Raw genomic sequence first — 22,018 nt, 5'->3', positions numbered from 1 at the left:
GTCACTTCTAAAGGTTTCAGGGCAACCAGGAACGAGAAGACAACTGTTACAAGGAGAACAATAAGTGGTGAACCCTACCACAATAAACTCTATGCTTGGTTGCAATGAAAACCTGCACATACACACACACCAGCCCTTTCCTTTTGAGGAACCCTTGCCTAGTCAATCTCCTGACTTTATTTATGGAGAATCCGATCCGAAAGAAGATCTTCTTTAGCTCGAATTGCTAAAAACGTTCATGCTGGTTTTAATAGAAAGTTGTCATACCACAGAGTTCCTCATAGGTTTGTTGGATGTTGGATATCGCATACAGTAGCTGCCCTACGGTCACGACCCCATGCTGACCTATGTCCACTGTCAAAACTGGACCATGGAGCAAGGTGGATGAAGGTGGCCTGGTTTGATGAAAGCAGATGGCCAGGTGCATGTTGACTTGGCCTCCAGATGTCAATCCAATTGATTATCTTTGGAATATGTAAAAAAATAAAATTAGTCAGATCCATGCAGGCCTGACCTTGACACTTATGGGAAGTAAAGGATCTGCTCCTGATTGCTTGGTGCCAGATACCACAACATATTTTTAGAAATCTATTAAAGTCCATGCCTCAAAGGATCTGGGCTGTTTGGGCAGCAAAAAGGGGGGCCTACTCAGTATTTGTCAGGCTGTCATAATGTTACAGCTGTGACATGAGGATATCATGTTCAAATCCATTTAACTTTAGATGAAAAAACTTTATTGTATATGTATTGTATATGCTGAAAATCTTTGTGGTTGAAAATATTTGTGGCAATGCAAAAGAGAATTTTATCAGCTGGTAAATTTGCTATTACAGGATAATCAGCATTTTTTGAAAGGTTTTCCTAAAGTTGAACTAAATGCAAACTGTTTGATCAGGTGTGATCGCCTACTCCGTCGGCATCGCCTGGGCTGCACAGGATGAGCTGGAATACATCGCTACAGACCCAGACAAAGATCACTCCTTCTTTGTGGATGAGTTTGACAACCTCTACAAATATGTGCCCAAGATTATAAACAACATCTGCCACGAGTTTAACTCTCAGCCACGGAACTAAGCTGGCCATGGGTCGGAACGGATCGGGACTGGATCATCTAGGAGCTTCAATCCCATCAGAAGTATTTTATGATGGTACCGTAGTAGTGTTACCATAAATACCTTATTCGTGTTTTTGAGGCATTATTAAGAGGAGATTTGGGCCAGTGCCAGCGTTTTTAAGGTTGGCACTTTTCTTTAAGCAGAGGTATTTGGCACTGGGCTTTTAAGGAAGCAGTGCAGCATGTATGGCTTCAGGAAGTCTGTTGTCTAGTTGTGAGGGATGTGAGAACAAATAATAGATTATATATTTATATAACACAGTACTAACATAACTATTCCATTTCCATGAAAAAAGCATACAATAAATGTTTCGCTAGCTACATATACATAAACAAAAATGCTCTATATATATTATTATTTTTCTAAACAAATGACCTAAGTACAATATTCATTAATAAATATGATATAAAGAGAAGACTTGTGACCTAAGGTTTATAATGTAAGTATGGGTTTTTAAAAGTTATTTTTGTATTATATTTGGTTCTTCCACATGTCTATGTATGTTTCCGTGTTCTGGTAATAAAGTCGATGGATTCTAATACTTAATGAATTTTTAAACTGAAAGCTGCATGTTGCAGGATATGTTTCTAAGCACCGGTTTTGACTAAAACCGATATAAATTGAATAACGAATGAAAATAACGAATTTCTCTGTTTTTTTTGCGTGATAGTAACTATTCTCTCAAACCTTTCTCAGCTTTTTCATTTTTAAAATTTCTGTAATATTTGTTCTATTTGTACATATACACAATAAAATAAAGTCTATTGATTTTGACTGTGTAAGTGGCAGACATTCTTATTTTAATGCAATTTGTAATAAAAAGATGATACCGAATACCTGCAAGTGTGGACATCTGTTTAATTAACAACGAGAAAAAATTGTCTTTATTCTTATAAGGGTAATAGATAAAAATGGAAGTTTTATGCTTTTAATGTCATAAATATTATTGATATTAAATGTTACTGAAATTTACTAGAATTTGAAAAGATTGTATCAGATTTTATATCAGCGGACCATATTCCAGTTGAATTGATGACTAATGAATCCTCTTTTGTGGTTTTGCACCTTAGAGTAATTCTGTCATTTAACAGGTCAGGGGCATTAGTTAATGTTCACATCATCAGGATCAGGATCACATAATTTTCACATACAAATGTCTCTAGAGTTCAGTCCCAGAATGGTGCGGGAGAAAAAAAGAACCTAAAACACACACACACACACACACACACACACACACACACAACAAAAAAAAAAAAACGCTAGATTGATGGATTACATCAGACTACATCAGGATTAACTTGTGCCAGCCAGTGAAAAGTGATCTGAGGTTCTAGTGGGTATAAGACTGAGCAGATAAAGACTGGAAAAGCATTCCTTAGTCAATCTTTCATTCTTTAAGCTGTTAACAATGATTGGACCTTTTCGTCCTGTACGGTATATACCTGATTAAATGCATTGCGCAGTTTCCACATGATTGGTTGATTGAGTACTTATATTTATATTCAAGTGTATAGGTGTTCGTAAGTTGCAGTACATACAGTATATGACCAAAGGTACAGTATATGGACACCTGATCATCACTGTTGCGTCAGCAAATGTTGCTACTCAATTGAAAGTATTATGATTTATGAGCATGACAATCACCCTGTGCACAAAAATAGGAAAATCTGCTGCCTCTGATATCAGTGCACAAGATGACTTGTATGAATGGCAACAAATCCATACAGTCATGCTCCATAATATATATCAAAATTCAGACTAAAACATCACAGGCTTCAGTAATGTATTAAAGGGGGCCCCAGATTTTTTTATCTTCAATTACTAAATATAATTTGAAATGTAAATGTAACATTTTGCCATTGATGGGAGTCAATTACTTGGACCTTCATCAAACCCCTTACCCTTTCAACTAGTCAAAACCCATACAAGAGAATGGCTTCCTCTGCAGCTGTGTGCAGTGACTTGGGTGGGATCAGAGGAGAAGCTCCCAGGAAATTTAAGGAATGTTATTTACAGCTGAACAAAAAGAGCTCTGTTGAGGGGACAGTCCATATCCTTAATTATACTGAGACAAGCGCATGTATTGATTTTAAAATCTAGAATGTGTCATTGGACCTGGAACATTTATTAGGCCTTTATGTTAATGAGAATATTTTTTTAATTTACTCCATTTTTGTGACTGTAGTTAGTCCCTAATTATGTCATAACATTGCACTGTAATTAATCTAAATTCCATTGGTTATTAGACTTCTACATGAACATTTTGTTCAGATTACACTGTGTTATCATTAACTCGAAGCGGTTTAAAAAAGCATAGGGCTGTACATCTGGCAGTCAACATCTGCATCAACTTAAAACAGCATGAATGCCTTTGACTGTGTGAGCCAGCTGTATCGTGTCTCTTCACCACTCCACTACTCCAGTGGCCTTGTTTACATCCTCTCATTCCCGCTTTCTTTCTCTTTCTTCACTTCTCTTTCATTCCGTTCCCCAAACATACACCGTTCCCCCAAATTAATTTATATGTGCTTGATGATTATAAGGATTTTGCAAAGTTCTCACATATTCCCGAGAATAAAAGATTCTTCTGTGGGAGCTGCACTGAACTTTTGGAATGGCGCGCACACACACACACACACACACTTTCCCAAACATGGTGTCAGTCTCCACCTCCTGCCCTACTCTTCCCACTCTTTACCATCCCCCTTTCTCCCCCTCCCATCTTTGCTGTTGTGAAACACTCTAAAATCTTCGCAACTCACCCACACACAGTTGAAGGTATGTTACGTTTAAGTTCCTAATGTTTAGGTATATTCATGTAGTCAGAAGATTCTTGCTGGGATTGCACAACTGTGTTAGATAATAACTGTGGTGTGTATTGTCATGTCTGTGGTGTCAGTAGTTGAACTCAAAGTATAGAAACATCCTCCAACAGCTTTGAGGGAAACTGGACACATTTGCATGAACAATGAACTTGTATGACTCTTATCAACTTTTACTTTTTTACTTATTACCTATAGCAAAGTTTTTAAAACTAGGATAAATCAATATCAAATATAAGCTATAAATTCAGGCAGCACGGTTGTGTAGTGGTTAGCACTGCTGCCTTGCACCTCCAGGGTCCGGGCTCGATTCCCGACCCGGTCTCTGTGTGCATGGAGTTTGCATGTTCTCCCCTTGCTTGGTGGGTTTCCTCTGGTTTCCTCCCACAGTCCAAGACATGCAGATTAGGCTAATTGTCGTTCACAAATTGCTTGTAGTGTGTGTATGAGTGTTTGCCCTGCGATGAGTTGAGATGTACCCCACCTCGTACCCTAAGTATCCTGAGATGGGCGCCAGGCCCCCATGACCCTGTATACAGTACAGGATAAACAATGAGTGAGTGAGATATAAATTAATATTTTATAAAATATTTGAATAATCTTAACTATTATTAATAATTAAAAATCTAACTTCTAAAATAAGAACATTTCTAGCCAGCTAATATTGTGTTGGCATAAGCTAGAATTTCCCTGGAGAAAACATATCCATACATATTAAATAAGCAAACATATTAAATCAATACAAGCTAGGTACAGTACTTCATACACCCTTGTTGTGCATAGGAGAAGACGACCTTGCTAATCTAAACATGTTATAATGTCCGTACAAATACTGCTCAATGGATCATTGATGCAACCCTACAGGCTGGATGGAAGTCGAAACTAAATTGCTCTTTTAAAAATGAAGTGTGTTATGGTATAGCACAGCTAACACTGGATAGCTAATGCGTGCTAAAATACTTTTTAAATAAACTTTAAACTTCATTTCAAACTTTGTAAGGTGGCACGGTGCCTTAGTGGTCAGCACTGTCGCCTTGCACCTCCAGGGTGCGGGTTTGATTCCTGCCTTGGGTCTGTTTGCATGGAGTTCTCCCTATGCTTGGTGGGTTTCCTCCCACAGTACTTAGACAAGCAGATTAGGCTAATTGGCATTTCCAAATTGCCCGTAGTATGCCAATGGGTGTGTGTATGCGTGCTCTGTGATGGATTGGCACCCCATAGAGGGGTGTACCCTACCTCATGCCCTAAGTCTATTGGGATAGGCTCCAAGCCCCCCGCGACCCTGCATACAGGATAAAGCATGATAGACGATTAGTGAGTGAGTGATACTTTTTAAATATTTTACACCATCATTATGAGTTTGTAGTACCTGTTTTTTGTTGGGTAGTAACATGTCAAATTAAATAGGCTGTGTAGTAGTTGTATTATGTCTGTGACCACCGATCAACCCAATACAAACAACTGCCCAAAATCTTCCCATGATACCCCTGAAAGTCTTTATAATATGTAACCAATACAACTGTACACTAATAAATAGTCGCCCCATGTAAATAGAAATCTAAATGTAAAAAATTTAAAGATGAAAGTAAAAAAGATCTTGTCATCATCACTGCTACTGGGACTTTGATGACTCAGAATATTCATATGGTAATTTCATTTTAAAGCGTTTACTGAATAGTTCTTCACTAATACTTATTAAATTCCCACTAACTACTAAGAACCACAAGTTTATCATAGTGTTACTAAGTATTAATTATTAACTTTTTTTTCTCCCTCCTGGAGATCGACTACTTTATACATACACCTATACTAATACTTCAGTATCTAAAATGTTGTATTTAAATTGTTTAGCCAAAAGCTTCACAGAGATGGACACAAATGCAGGGAGTGAGCCCATGCAGGAGATTGTGGGACCAACCACACAAACTACTGGTGGCAGTAAACCTCTGCATCGCTTCCTCAAAGGAGAACCAAAAACTGTTGGGGTGAGAAAGAGAAAACACTCACACATTCCTGTATGCATCAAACAGTATAAAGATGACATGGTCAGGGCACACAGAGGTCTTAAGCCACAAAAAAACATTTGTGTGCATTTCTTTTATTTAACCATTTTATTGTTTCATTTCTTATATTTAACCATTTAATTTAATTTAATATGAAGAAGTGAGTGGTGGCTTAATTCATGACCCCTCATACATACTATGTTAGGCTAAGCAGTTGGCAATAAAACAACCCATATGACCTAATACCACAGCCCAAAGGATCAGACACCATGGATATGAAAGTGGAACATAAAATGCCAGGGTTTCTTGCAAGCACAAAATAAAATGGTTTCAGTTTGTGTTGTATCCTAATGTAAGTCCTGTTGAAACTTCTAATTTCTCCATAATGGACCTCAGTGCTTGGCATGTTAATACTGAATTCCAAAATGAAGTAAATAAACAAGTGATTGAACAACAGCTCCAAATCTTAAAGGAGGTGGGCAAGGTGAGAAGAATTAGTTAGAGAATTAATTAAATTATGACAAGGATGGCAAAGTGGTCCTGAAAAAGAATTATGGGGGCTGTGTTTTAAAAAAGAATGGTGAGTTATTAGATGTTTGTGCCATTTAATTTTAATGCCCCTTAGGTGACCAACATACTGTAGTAGAACTGATGACATATAAGTTCTCTCGGCTCTTCTGGGAGTGGTGAATGGCATCAAACCATTTAGCTTGTCAACTCCTTAAACACATATAGATTATAGAAGATATAGAAGATTGTTGTGTGCATAAGTGATGCAACGTTGGAAATGGTGTAACACACTCGGAGGACAGTGTTTCCGCTGGCGTGAGCTCACAGACGCCAGTGATTGATGTGAGAGCACTAAAGTGCCTCCTATCCCTCCCTCTGAGAGAGCTTGATCGACCAGCTCTCTCTAGGCCCCCAGCTGCGGGAGGCTACAGCAACACCTGCAATTTAAACTTGTGATCTCTGGATGTTACCGCTGCACCACTGGGGACCAAGTCTGTGATTTTTAACGAATGATTAATTAAACTTAACAGGATCCATTACAGCTAATATTTACCTATAATTCATTGTTAGCTGTCTTATAGTTGATGTCTTGGAAGAAGGATTTGAATGACTTACAAAGGTCACATTGTGATGGCTAGACAACTGCATCAGAGCATCTCAACAACCATAATTTCCTCTTGAGCCTTCCAAGGAAACAGATGATAGTACCTGCATAAATTGGTCCAAAGAAGGGCAACCAGTGAACCAACAACTTGGTCGTGGACACTTAAGACTCATTTTTTCACTCATGTGCGTTAGGAGTAAAGGCTAAACAATCTGATCTGGTTCCACAGAAGAGCCACTGTAGCACAAACAGCTGAAAAAGTTCATGCTGACTATGATAGAAAAGCATCAGTAAACACACTGGTGCCACTAGCCACACCACTAGCCCCCCGACACAGAGGTTGAAGTGCGTGTTCTATAGACTGAGTGCAGGACTGACACAGAAAAAAAACCTTGATTTATCCCGGAGACTGGAGCAAGCACAATGTTCACGAACTCGGGATATGGATCGAACTCAAGGTCCTTGACCTTAGGGGCAGAGCAAATACAGAGTCCTCACTCCTGGCAGGGGGAGCATACACGAGATCCTCAAACCTGGCGTCGAAGCAGACACGGAACACAGAATCGGCAATCTCAGGTCATGGATTGAGTGCAGAATCCCCAAACCCAGGAGGTGGGTCACCCAAAGAGTTCTTGAACCCAGAAAATGGATCAGACACAGAGTTCTCAAACGCGAGTGGTGGCGTGAGCACAACAATCCTGGGAGGTGGAACAAGTATGAAATCCTCAAACAAGGAGGTGGAGCAAGCAAAGAGTTCTCAAACCTGGGAGATGGACCAGACACAGAGTTCTCAAACCCTGACTTTTAACAGAGCAAACAGGCTAATAGCTATCGCCTTCTGTCCACACTTGCTCTGTGGTTCCTCCTCACCCTGAACATTGTCACACTTGAACCTTCTGGTCCTTTCTTTTTGGTCATTGCAGGTAGCAATGTTACACTTATTCCAATTGTGTTGCACTGTAATAAGAAAGGCCTGCATCGTATCATAGCTGACAAGTTGACCCATAACAGCTTGGCTATCTCCCTCCAGGGCGCTATGTGGAATCTTGTTCCTCTCTCTCTCTCTCTCTCTCTCTCCTGTGTGCTCTGCAGTGTTCCTGGCATCACGCATGATGGCAAGGTGACTTCCTGCTAAGTCTAATTGTCTTGCCGATATTGTCACAATTTGTTTAGGGAATACCCATCAACTATACCTCACTGTCAGTCTCATATTCTATCAGGTTTGAGAGAATGCAGGCAAGGCATAAGCACAGATGTAGAGACATTTATTAACAGACAACCAAAAAACATGAACAAAACAGGAAAGCTCTAAAGGGCGAAACACATGACAGATTTATAAAACTGAACAGCGAAATACACAACAATAGTACTGCAGTGAATCTGCAGTCACATAGAAATATTTGAGTGATGTAAGATTTTTGTTTTTGTCTCTTGTAACATACCGTTTTGACTTGTATTATGTTTTCCTCTCTCAAGATTGTGCTGTTGTTCCTCGGCCTGTGTCTGTTCATTTTTGGAATTCCTCTGAAGAGTGACATCCTGGAAACTTCAGCAGAAACATATAGCCCCTTCTGGCTGGGCATCTTGGTAAAACATTTATTTGACTTAGCATGGTTAAAAAGACAGGTACAAATAACATACATACATCTGAAACTCTGAATCCTGAGTGATTCTTCTTAAATATTATGTTTCTAAATTGATTGACAATAAGTTGCTGCAAGAGGGCTATTTTATTATATTACCACTATACTATACTATACTATACTATACTATACTATACTATAAAACAAATCTATACTAATGCTCTGTTGTTTGCCTCTTATTATTTTCCATATATTTAACATAAATTTACACAGTTTATTAAATACATAGTTTGTATAAATTCATGCTTATATACAAAAACTAGAAACTAATTTAAGCTAAAATGAGCAGAATTACATATGCATGCTCAAAAGTGAATAACTATGGTGATTTTATAGTATAAGAGAATGACAGAAAAAGACAGCACATCTATACTTGTTCTACCGTACTATGTTTATATTTGTAGTGTGAATGTTTACAGTTTTATGGTTACTTTATAACAAACATTTCCCTTGAACTCAAATTAGTTCTTTTTGATCACCAATTCAGCAGCAGTAATTATGCAAAACACCATTTAATCGAATGCTTATCTATGTGATGTGCTTAAGCTCTTACTAATGTATATTTTCTGTTTTGCAGTACTTTATATGTGGTGTTCTCTACATACAATCAGAACGTAACCCAACAAAAAAGATTGTGAGTTCTTTAAGTGCTTTTATAATATATTCCCAACCTCTAAAGGATGTGCCAGGACCTTTGGAGTTACATTCCTTCCTCTCAAAATAACATGACTTTTCTATTAGTGACTAATATGCTTCAAGATAAGTAATGAATAAACGGACAATTTATATAAATAAATTGATATGAACTTTACTTTCCCCCCCTGCAGGTCACAATTAGTCTTGCATTTAGTATCATCGCAATACTGGGGACTATAATTGGTGCAATCATTTTCAGCAAAACTTTAGTCTCACATAGTCATTATATGATGTATCGAGATCCTTTCGGCTTCAACGAAACTGATGTAGTCACGGAACATTATGTAAGTTATCATCAACAGAAGGTTTGTGGATAAGAATGGACACTTGTATTTGTGTAGAAGAACATCTATCTATCTATCTATCTATCTATCTATCTATCTATCTGTCTGTCTGTCTGTCTGTCTGTCTGTCTGTCTGTCTATCTATCTACTGTATCTATCTATTGTATTTTTCAAAGCTAGTCATTTTATAATGCCTATGGTACATAAATGAATCAGATCATAATTTATGTTAACATCAAGTGATTTTGGCTCCTCCTATTGGCAGCACAGTGGCTTAGTTGTTAGCACTGTGGTGTCACACCTGCCTTGGGAGTTTGCACATTTTTCCTGTGTTTAAAAACCTAAGGCTGGGCTAATTGGCATTCCCAAATGTAAATAAGTGTGTGAATATGTGCCCTAAGTCTCCAGGGATAGGCTCCTGGCCCCCCAACTACCCTATACACAGGATATAGCGTATAGACAATGAGTGAGTGATCGAGTGAGAGAGTGGGCTCTTCTTATTTGTATGTACATTTGCCTGTATTATACAGATATCCTGTGTCAGGGTTGTGTTTTGAATTTAAAGCATTAAGGCAACTTTTTATACATTAAATTATAGTTCAGTTATGCATCTTACTGACATCTACACCATCTAACAAATTTGATGTTACCAAAATCGTAGAATTAATAAGATGCTATCTGATGTATTTAGCCTAAAGAGGGTTGACCTGCTGATCTAAATACAAAGTCCAAAAAAGGTCTGATACTGAAATTTATGTCTTGACCAGTTAGGTAAAATTAATAATAAACAAGTAAAACTTATAATACCTTCATATTAATTTACCTTTAGTAAAGGCTAGTCTAAGGAAGAAATGCTGTTTCCGGTACACTACAATATACAGTATGCCAGGGCAGTAGGTTATTTTAAGCCACCAAAAGGTCTGCCAGGGGTGATACAGTTGTGATCAGATGTTTACACAAACTCATCATAAACATGAATGGTATGGCTATATTGGGCTTGAATTTTGAATTGGTCTTAATCTTAAATCTAAAAAATGATTTCACATCATACTGCACATTTAAAAAATGAGAAAACCCCATTCATTATTTTATTCATTAAATGTGGCTTAGTTGCCTTGCAACTCCATAGACAGGGGTTAGATTCCAGCATCGGGTCTATGTGCATGGAGTTTGCATGTTCCCTCAGGGCTACTTCTGGTTTCCTCCCACAGCCCAAAACATACAAATTAGATTCATTGGTACTCCAAAATTGCCCGTAGTGTATGACCTACCGTGGTCATAAAATGGGAATAAATTACAATGTTAATCACAAAAGGTTGGGGCCCCAAACGTTTAAGCCTTCTTTCCACATATTAATTCCACACCCGGTCCAGATGTATGTCTGGGGTAATTATCTTGTTGGAACACTCAGTGTTGTCCAGATTTCAACCACCATAACTTTTAATTTTAAGTTTTGGTTCAGAATTTTGATGTAATCCTTCTTCATTATTCCATACAACAGTACCACTGGCAGCAAGAAATAATAATAAAAAAAAAACACGATGCAAAACCATGCATAACAGTTAGTACAGTGTTCTTATAGTTGAATCATGCCTGTTATCATAGTAAAAATTAAAATATATTATACATCCATATCATCTTTAAACACTTTGATGTCTGTTTAGTATGATAATTCAAGATACAGTTGCTCACAATTGCTCCAATTAAAAGAAAGCCTGAAATGATTTTTTTTTTTAAACTGCAGATGTTGTGACTCTGTTTTCACTAATCAATTTGCAACACTTGTTCAGATTTATCGAACCAAATTATCTGGCATTATGGTTATTGTTATTAAACAATTTTTTCCCATTCCTCAGATGCAAATCTACAGCCTGGAAGCTGTGTTCTTGTTCCACAGCTTGATAGCAGGAGTGATCCTCATCGCCATGTCTGTGTTTGCCCGTCTAGCACTACGATCAAGTCACACACAGGTTAAAATCATTATAATTTTTTTAACTTCCTCATTCCATAGCTGGGATATGAATAATGCAGTTAATTATTATTTTTAATTACAGTGGTGTTCAAAATAATAGCAGTGTGTTGAAAAAAGTGATTAAAGCTCTAAATCCATATAATAACTTTTAATTCAAATCACACAAATGCATTGGACACCCTGCATGTTCTATTCTGAATCACAACATAAAGAAAAATGTGCTAAATGTATTATTAGTTTACAGAAAGTGAGAAAGAAAAACAAATATTAGTCTGTTCAAAAAAATAGCAGTGTCATCACTCATCTTTATAAAGTGATGAATTTACTGTTGAAACAAAAATGCTTGAAGTTTAATCTTTTTGTGCATCTCTGAACTAATATTTAGTTGTATAACCATGCTTTCTGCTTCACATCTATGACAATTGTACTACACACCACAATTTCTCTGCATTTATTGGTTTCGCCTCAGAAACATTTTTATTGTCAGGCTACAACTTTTCTATTGGATTAGGGTCTGGGGATTGGGCTGGCCACTCCATAATGTCAATCTTGTTGGTCTGGAACCAAAATGCTGCTTATATATAGAGAATCGAAATTACGTTTCTCTCACAGGACAACCTTTTCCGCATTTATCCTTAAATAAGGGGAACTTGTTAGACACCTGATTTTCACAGAATAATTTACCTCTTCAATTGAACTCCACACTGCTATTATTTTGAACAGACTAATATTTGTTTTTCTTCACTTTCTGTAAACTAATAATACATTTAGCACATTTTTCTTCATGTTGTGATTCAGAATAGAATGTGCAGGGTGTCCAATGCATTTATGTGATTTAAATTAAAAGTTATGATATGAATATGGAGCTTTACTCACTTTTTTCAACACGCTGCTATTATTTTGAACACCACTGTATTTTGGGTTATATTACAATTTAAGTATATTGAATATTTACTGATCAATTATTTAAATACCACCACAAAACGTCATATAGTACTATTTATTTAAGAACATGAATGTGAGATTGATGTGAATCTGTAATATTTATTGTTTGTGACAAAATCCAGTAATTTCTCTCTCTCTCTCTCTCTCTCTCTCTCTCTCTCTGACTCTTTCCGCAGATGTTAGTAGTCATGCGTTACCCACCTTCATCAGAGTGAGGCCTATTTAGAGAGATCTTGGCTGAACGCTGGTTGGTGAAAGAGAGCTCTTATTAGCATTCATTACAACAAGTCACTGTTTAAAAAGGTCAAAAGAACAAAAAGAACAGGCTATTTGTGACAGGAAAGCCATTGGCTTAATGGCTAAATAACTCAGCTATTTGGGCCACACTGTATTATTGCTTTAAATAATGAATGTGAAAAAAATGTTGAGAAATGAAAAATTATCTATGTTCTAGTGTTTAGAATGGAGCATAATCATTATTATATCTTATTTTTTTCCCCCTCTTGGCATAAAAAAAATGAGAAGGGAAATATTTGATGATAACCTACACGTAAACACTGTACTAATTCATACACAGAACTGTATATAGCCAAATAATCATTTTTTAAAGATTTTGTATTAAATAAACATAACAAAACAATATTATGTTTTTGATGTAAAAAACCACTGATTATAATAAATGCTTTTTTGTATATTCAATGTATGTTTGCATTTATAGCTACTCCAATAGTTATTATGCATTTCAATCATTCCCATCAGTTGTCAAATAAACTTTTTTTTTAAAACTTTTTTTAAAGAATGTTGCCAATATTTAAATTAATTAAAAAGGGAAAAAAAACTATTTTTAGCCTTCTAATGCAACCCCTGGGGACAGGAACTAAATAAATACATTTGCCATGTCCAACAGTAGATGGCGCAATTTACTAAGGTGGACACTGATAAAATTCACTCCATATCTGTGGTCATATGTTTAAAAGTGTAAAGCTTCCTATGCATCTCATGCCCTAACTCTCCTGGGATAGGATCCAGGCCCCCTGCCCCCGGACCCTGAATAAAGGGTAAAGCGATAGACGATGAGTGAGTGAGTGAGTGAGTGAGATAAATGAATCCAGTGTCCCTAGTTTGACCCTGAGCTGAGTGTCTGTAAAAGGGAATTTTATTTGTTCTTCCTGTTTCTGCATGGGTTTCCTCTAGCTTCTCCAATTACATTTCATCTCACCAAAACATACCAGTACATGGATTGTATTCCTGCTCTGTGCACAGTGTATACCCTATACCCTATTCAGTGTAAACTAAAAGTGGAATTATATTTGTAACAAACCTTTTGAAACAAAGCTTGTTAAATATTTAGTTGTGCCTCCCAGAACTTTGCATTATCTAACTCAATATCCAGTAGCTTAACATTAAATCTATAACTATTTTAGACCTCCTAATGACATAAGACTTATATTGCATTATATAATTTTTCTTGTTACAATGACAGGGTCTGTGTGCATGGAGTTTGCATGTTCCCACCGTGCTTAATGGGTTTCCTCTGGGTACTCCGGTTTCCTCCCACAGTCCAACATCCTGTTAGGCTAATTAGTGCTTCCAAATTGCCTGTACTGTGTGTGTATGCGCCCTGCATTGGATTGGCACACTGTACAGGATAAGCAGTATAGAAGATTAAATGAATGACTGAATGAATGAATGTATGTATAATAACAATGCTTTCATTGTATAAAAGACTCAACAAAACGGAATTTTATTCTAGAACGATTAAAGATCAAAATTATTGCAAAGCATCATATATTTTGGATTATTTTGTTGAAAAATAAAAACATTATTATTGAGCCTGGGGATGAAAGAAAAGGTAACATGATGCGCCCAAGGAGGTGTAACCTGCCCTGACAATAATAGCAATTATCAGAAAGCATAGAGTTGTAAATGTCACCGAACAATAAGTCATCAAGCTCTGACCTCGGGCATGAAAGTTGTTTGGCTGCTTGGTGACAGTCAACAAATGGTAACCATAGGTGTGATAGATAAGTGATATAAATGATGTGATAATAAAATGAAAGTAAAAAAGAGACAGAATCCTGACCTTTGGGATGATGTGGAACCCATATGCGCCCAGAGCTTACATACGCCAAAATCTAACTGGAATCCCAGAACAGGTGAGGTTATTATAACAGCAAAGACCTGACTTAGCCTCGCCTAGGATGTTCGACAATCACATATAAGTGCATATAATTTAAGAGAGATGGATTTTTTTTCCTCACAAAAATATGCTTTTATGTACTGTCTAATAAAGGGCTTTTTTGATTGTGAAATCTAGAACACTTATAATTTTAATTTAGTGACAAACAAGAACTGGGTGTTTCTCTTTTTGCATTCTAAACTTAGTTATATTGGGCGAGAGGGTGTAATTTGATCTATAATGTGTGTATAATTTTCACCGTCTTTTTTATTCAAGATTCAAGATTCAAAGAACGTAATTAATACCAGAGGGAAATTGCTTATTCTTGGTTACAGTTGCTCACAGTTGTTATCCAGTAGGAAGGAAAAGTAATAAATAACTACAAAAAAGGATAAAATAAAAAGAGTCCTAAAACAGTACCATATTGCCCACTAAATTTTAGAATACCTTAAGTGATACAGTTAGTAAAATAGTAAGTTCCATATTGCATCTTACATAAAGTCCTAAAACAGTAAGTACATTGCACACTAAACTTTTAAATAGCTTAAATGAATACATTAAATATGACATTATGACATTATTGCACACTAAATATGATACATATCTAATATATGTATGTAACATTATATTATTATTATTATTATTATTATATGTAATATTGTATTATTTTATGTAAAATTGTAGTACATATTTTATTGAGATGTAATATTGCAATTATTATATTATTAATACAGGTAAGTAATACTGTCCTATTACTGTTAGGACTGTCAGTGAATATCCACATAGTGTATGAGTTATGGCCGTTGGGAGAAAAGATCTTATGTGGCGGTCTGTGGTACACTTGATAGTAATCAGTCTCTGTCTGAATTTGCTCCTCCGGTCAGCGAAAACACTGTATAGATTCAAAATGGATTGTACTTTGGACTGTGGGCGAAATCGATCTGGGACCACTGATGGAATCCTACTGTATGATCTCTTTGTGTCACACTTCAGGGAGGTGTTCGGGCGGACTGACAGTGAGGGGCGGCAGGAGAACAGCTATATCACCTGACGCAAAGTAATCAGCCTGTTCAAGATTATGCTGGATCTCCGTAGCGCCTACAACCTAATCGCATCAGTAAGGTAGATGAATGGAAGACGGCTTTTGTAACACCTACAGGGCATTGCGAATATCTGGTGATGCCCTACGGCCTTGTCAACGCCCCAGCCCTCTTTCAAAACTTCATGAATGAGATCCTCCGAAATTTCCTTCACCAGTTTGTCATAGTTTACATAGATGACATCCTAATATTTTCCAAGTCTGAGTATGAACACCGTCAACACATCACGGGGTACTCCAACGGCTACGTGAGTTTCAACTATTCCTCAAAGCAGAAAAATGCTCCTTCCACCAGCCGTCAGTCAAGTTTCTCGGCTACATCATCGCCCGAAATGGAGTAAGGATGGACGAGGAGAAGGTATCCACCATTTTCACCTGGCCTGAACCTACAACCAAAGAATTACAACGATTCTTGGAATTTGCCAACATTTACAGAAATAATAGGGTTATAGTTAACTACAGCATTACAGCAAGCCCATAAACTTCCCTCCTCAATGGAAAACTCAGATCTTTGAAATAGAACCCAGAAGCCACCTCTGCTTTTCAAGGGCTCAAACAAGCCTTCGTCTCAGCACAAATCCTCATTCATCCCAATCCAGAGCACCCGTTTGTGGTGGAAGTGGAGGCATCAACAAACAGAGTAGGGGCCATTCTCTCCCAACAGCAGGAGTAGCCACCTCAACTCCATTTATGTCCCTTCTTCTCACGAAAATTGAACCCGGTGGAGGTAAATTATGACATCGGAAACCATGAGTTGCTGGCAATCAAGATGGCCCTAGACGAGTGGAGACATTGGTTGGATGGGGCCACACACAAGTTTCTGGTCTTGACAGATCATAAGAACTTGCAGTATCTGAGGGAGGCAAAAAGACTTAACCCAAGGCAGGCAAGTTAGGCCATGTTCTCTTCCCGCTTCGATTTCAAGATCTCCTATCTTCCGTGTTCAAAGAACATGCGGAAGAAAGAAGGCAGATGCCCTCTCATGATTACACACCTCCAGTGAATCCATAGAAGAACCCGTGTCCATACTCCCAGAGAAGATCTTTGTCAACCCCATCCACTGGGAACATCCTCCATCCGTATCAGAGCCTGCTCGAGCCACTCCACCACATTGGCCACCACATCGCAGATTCATTCTGGAAGAGGATCGCAATCCCCTTATCCACTCCGCACACTGATCATTGGGCACTGGACACCCAGGGATAGACCATACTCTCTCACTGCTACAGGATCGCTTCTTGTGGCCCAACATGGAAAAAGACGTGAGGCGGTATGTTAATGGATGTTAGAAATGTGCCATGTCAAAGACCCCTCGACACTTACCTACCGAAAAAGATCATGCCCCTGCCCATTCCTTAACGCCCATGGTCAACCTTAAGAGTAGACTTCACTGAAGTGGTCTATCTGTCCGATTCTGAGGGACACACTTGTATACTATTCATAGTGGATAGATTCTTAAAGGGATGTTGATTGATTCCTCTTCAAAGCTTACCAACCGCTATTGAGACTGCAAAATTGCTGTTCAACAAGGTCTTCTGCTACTGTGGCATTCCGGAGGATATCATCTCAGGTCGAGGCCTCCAGTTTATATCACAGCGAGTCTGGCGAGGTTTCTTCCAACTCCTAGGTGTGACAGTAAGTCTGTCCTCAGGATATCACCCTGAGACAAATGGGCAGACAACGCGTAAGATCCACGAAATCGTCTGTTTCCTCCATACTTTCTGCCATGATCACCAGAACTCCTGGAACCAGTTCCTGGGCTGGGCTAAGTATGCCCAAAATTTTCTTCTTCAACCTACAACTGGTCTCACTCCTTTCCAGTGTATTCTTGGTTACCAACCCCCGTTATTCCCTTGGAACAGAGAACTATTTTCCCCGGTCGACTACTGGTTCTGGGAAAGTGAGAGAGTCGGCAAGAAGCTCATAACCATTTGCAGAGAGCTGTACGCAGGCACAAAATCAATGCTGACCAATGTCGATCTACCGCTTCAACATACCAACCAGGGGATAAGGTATGGCTCTCGACTCAAGACATGCGTCTCTGTCAGCCCTGCAAGAAGCTCAATCCCAGGTATGTTGGTCCCTTTACAGTCCTGGAGCAGATAAACCCGGTATAGATTACAATTACAAGCACTGTATCTCATTCACCCTACCTTCCACGTCTCACTATCAAAAGAATATCAAAACCCTGTTGTTTCGTCCACAGAGCCTGGAGGAGGAGGTAATGTCACAGTTGAGCCAGGCTCCGAACTCAGCCAAACTCCACGCCCTTTATCTCCGGAATACTAATTACCATCACCTGGCTCCAATCAACTTAAGCACATAAAAGCACACACCATGCTGCATTTGGTGTCTGGGCTCGTACCAACAAAAGTGGACAGATTCTCCAAAGTGCAAGTAAGAAGTGAATACTTACCAAGCTACTTACCTGTACTCCTTGTTTCTAGGAGTGTTCCAGTTTGTTTTCCTCATCACCATCTCCGTGGCTCCATGGTGTGTGGTCGTCGCTACTTCCTGGTATCTTCAATGCAAACTCCTCGACACTCTTTGAGAAAAAATAAAACAAACTGTCAGTCTACGTCATTCACTCAGCAGCAGTGTCTTTAGAATAAATACTTATCTAAAAAAGAACTGCATCTCTTATACCTCTCATGCTTTCCACATTTGTAGATAAACATTGCTCATCCTTATACTTACCATCTTGTGTAAGTCTATCTTTGTTAAACTTGGCACTTGTATCCACTTGAATTTTTTTCATAGAGAAAAAGGGTGTTGCACAAGATTTAAAATGTTCTTCTGCAAGTAGCCTGCAATAGCATTTTCCTACCAGAAAGGGGCGAAATCAAATGCTTGCATCGATTTTAAAAAAGTGTTATAAGAATTCTGAAAATATTCCCACTTAAAAAAAACATAGTTCTTACAGGTACATTAATAAATTCCTAGTTTTATACTGAAGACAAAGAAGCATTAGCTTTAAAAAAATAAGATCTCTCTTTTTGCCTCATTTTCTTTCTTTTTTTTAATAAAAACTACAAATCCAAAGTGCAATGTAAACTGGTTTTTAGACATTTTTGATCAAGGTGAAATTGGTACGGTTTAACTGAAACCACATACATATAACACATAATTCACACATAGTGTGTGAATTAACATGTGAATGTGTGTGTCCTGCGATGGATTGGCACCCAATATAATGATATCAACTTTGCATATACAGTGGCACCTTAGATTATGAGCATAATTCGTTCCGGAAGTGAGCTCGTATTTCAAAACAAACAAACAAACAAATTAACCTGCACTTTACCTTTAAAAAAAGTAAAAATAAATTCAGACAGATAAGTGTTTCCGTTTATGCGCACAGGCGCTATGTGTGTGTGTGTGTGTGTGTGTGTGTGTGTATGTGCGTAATGTGTAATGTGCATGCACACACAGACACATTAAAGGGGTCATACGGTCCTACATGCACTTTTTCAAGCTGTTTGGACTGAACTGTGTGTTAGGAGAGTGTGTACACAACCACTCTACAATGATAAAGAGCCACCCAGTGATTTTCTTTTCATTTATTAAAATAACATGCCCCCTCTGAAATCAGGCCAATCTCAAATGTCTGTAGATGTGACGCCACACAAACAGAGGCCGCTCCTACTATAGTTGATTGACACTGATGTTTTATCAAAGACCCGCCCCGAGTGAGAAGAAGCTGTCGGCCATTGTTTTTCGACGCTGGAGCAAAATGTTGCCTAAGCGAGTGTGGTGTACAGTTGTTGGGTGTAATAGCGATCACAGCCGTCGTAATTCACTACCGACATCTGAGCCGCTGAGGACGCAGTGGCTGAATTTTGTTTTTGAAGCTAACGTCCCCGCCGATCTACCTAAATGCGTTCACGTTTGCGCTAATCATTTTTCCCCAGACTGCTTTATAAACGCGGGTCAATATAAAGCAGGTTTTGCTAGTACTAACGCTTTGTGTTCCTGCTTCATCTTCACCAGGCTCGGTGAGTGTAATTTCTTTTTTTATGAATCTTTGCAGATCGCCTTTTCTAATAATCACAATGAATGCGGAGTTTAAGTTAACTTACACTCTCATAGGACATGGCTATGTCGTTTTCTCTATGTACATCCGTCTCTATATAATTCCTAATTGCACGTTTATAATAAACAATGCATTAAAGTGATGGTCTAGTTGCAAACTGTGTACGTAGTTGGAAAACTATATTATGCTTACCTTTGTATTGCTTGATGGTTTATAACAGTATCTGTCAATGATTAAGAAGTCATGTAAACACATCAGTAAACACATCGCGTCCATATCTCTCTTAGTACGCTACTTACCCTGTGTTAGCTTCACAGCCCGTTAATTCATGCCCATGCAGTGATGAAAAAGACAAACTGGTCGATGCATGTCCATTCTTTTAATTTCTGCGTTGTCACGGGAGTGTAGTCCAGTGCAGGCAATGCTTTGGACTGCATTACGCACAAAGAATTGCCCACAAAGCATTGCCCGCACTGCTTTGTGGGCAATTCTTTGTGCTGTAATGCAGACCGAAGCATTGCCTGCACTGGACTACACTCCCGTGGCTATACCCCACGTGTGTTGTAAAGACACGCCCCACAGAACTGGGGGGCGGGCTCAGCAGAGATCATAAGCATCTAAAGGAGCATGTACTGAAACAGGTTGCTGAGAACAGAGTTAGTTTTTACCAGGTAAAAGTAGTGTTTTTTTACACAACCATTAAGAATTTTTAATTAAAGGATATTACAAACTTTTCATTAGGACCCTAAAGAATCATATTAACATTTAATGAAAAATGGGACTGGATGACCCCTTTAATGGAAAGACTGTTTTATCTGAAAAATTTGCAAGGAACATCGCTAATGACACTCGCGTGATTTTACCCTCTAATGAGACTATTTTTTGCTTTATACACACACACACATGTGTTATATAGGAAACAGTACACATGCGCTGTGCACACATGCTTACAAACACAAAATAAAATATGTTTTACGCGCACACACGTGTTCACCGTGTTATAGTAAACAGTACAAGGATGCACGGATGTTGATTATTCCAGTAAGAGACGAGCACTAAGACCCAGCAGGGAAGATGAATAACCCACAATTCCGCAGTACAAGACAGAGAAAAACCATTGGCTCAGTTGTGATCACGTGACGTTCGGCGTCAAAACAAGAAGCGCATGCGTGATACATAATACTCGGTGCTCGTAAATCAAGACTTGCTCGTATTTCAAGTTAAAATTTATTAAACTCGCAAACCACATTACTCGCGAGCCAAGGTTTTACTGTATATTATATAGTATGATTTTATATATATATATATATATATATATATATATAAATGAAATATTATTATTTTATAATAAATTCTAACACATAAAACTGGCAGAACAGAATTTGATGGAACTTTTGCGGCACTTAGATATCTGCCTGAAGTTAAAGTGAAATTTAAAAGTTATGAACAGTTATGTGTCGGATTTAGTAATTTACTTTAAAATAAGCTATGAGCTAATTGCCTGATTCCTTACTGGGCGTGATTGGCCTGGCCAAATAGCCTGACATATAACTCATAGACCTTTATTGGCTTTTGACAAGATGAAAAACACCTGATGCAATAATACAGACACGCTGAGGGCTGATATTAAAGCAACTTGGTCTTCAGCAGGGGTGGAAAATAACCAATTACAGTACATTCAATTGCGTTACTGTAATTGAGTAGTTTTTTTGTGAACTTCTACTTTTAAAGTAGTTTTTAAAATCTGTAATTTTACTTTTAGTGAAGTATGTTTTCTTTGATATATTGTACTTCGCTAAATCATATTCGCTACTGGGTTTAAGATAAATAAATAAATAAAAATGAAAAATAATAAAAGTAATGCAACAAGGAAGGAAAAAAATTTCACCCCGGAGACCACTTATTGATTTATGGACGGGGAGAACAAACACTCAGAAATTCATGGATATGGACTAACTATACGAACCATTTTACTTTATGTTTTATGTTATAATTTTGTGGCGCTGAAAGAGGCCGATAAAGGTTTTGTGCTGAACGTTATTCTTGGCTCTGAGCTTTTTTCCCCATGCCTATGCATGCAAAGCGTCACACCATATTAAGGGACCACTTTGAT

The 22,018-nt window shown here is 38.0% G+C and overlaps 2 protein-coding genes across 7 annotated transcripts in view; both read left to right on the top strand.

The window, feature by feature from the left end:
• vit (vitrin) overlaps positions 1–1,949 on the top strand; it is a 38,380-nt gene extending 36,431 nt beyond the window's left edge. For all 6 annotated transcript variants that reach the window (XM_053480039.1, XM_053480038.1, XM_053480037.1 and 3 more), the window contains one exon: positions 896–1,949. In XM_053480039.1, coding sequence (XP_053336014.1) covers positions 896–1,074 — 179 coding nt within the window. In that variant the 3' untranslated portion in view covers positions 1,075–1,949. The remainder of the gene's footprint in view (positions 1–895) is intronic.
• A 1,859-nt stretch (positions 1,950–3,808) lies between these two features.
• On the top strand, positions 3,809–13,288 carry si:ch1073-291c23.2 (uncharacterized protein LOC799862 homolog). Its single transcript, XM_053480344.1, has 7 exons — positions 3,809–3,893; positions 5,789–5,922; positions 8,531–8,641; positions 9,275–9,331; positions 9,525–9,677; positions 11,534–11,647; positions 12,771–13,288. The coding sequence occupies exons 2-7, from the start codon at positions 5,806–5,808 to the stop codon at positions 12,807–12,809; spliced, it is 591 nt and encodes a 196-aa protein (XP_053336319.1). The 5' UTR covers positions 3,809–3,893; positions 5,789–5,805; the 3' UTR covers positions 12,810–13,288.
• Positions 13,289–22,018: the final 8,730 nt, after the last annotated feature.

The sequence above is a fragment of the Clarias gariepinus genome, chromosome 20, assembly GCF_024256425.1.
Source record: "Clarias gariepinus isolate MV-2021 ecotype Netherlands chromosome 20, CGAR_prim_01v2, whole genome shotgun sequence".
Lineage (NCBI taxonomy): Eukaryota > Metazoa > Chordata > Actinopteri > Siluriformes > Clariidae > Clarias > Clarias gariepinus.
This window is presented reverse-complemented; position numbering and strand designations above follow the sequence as displayed.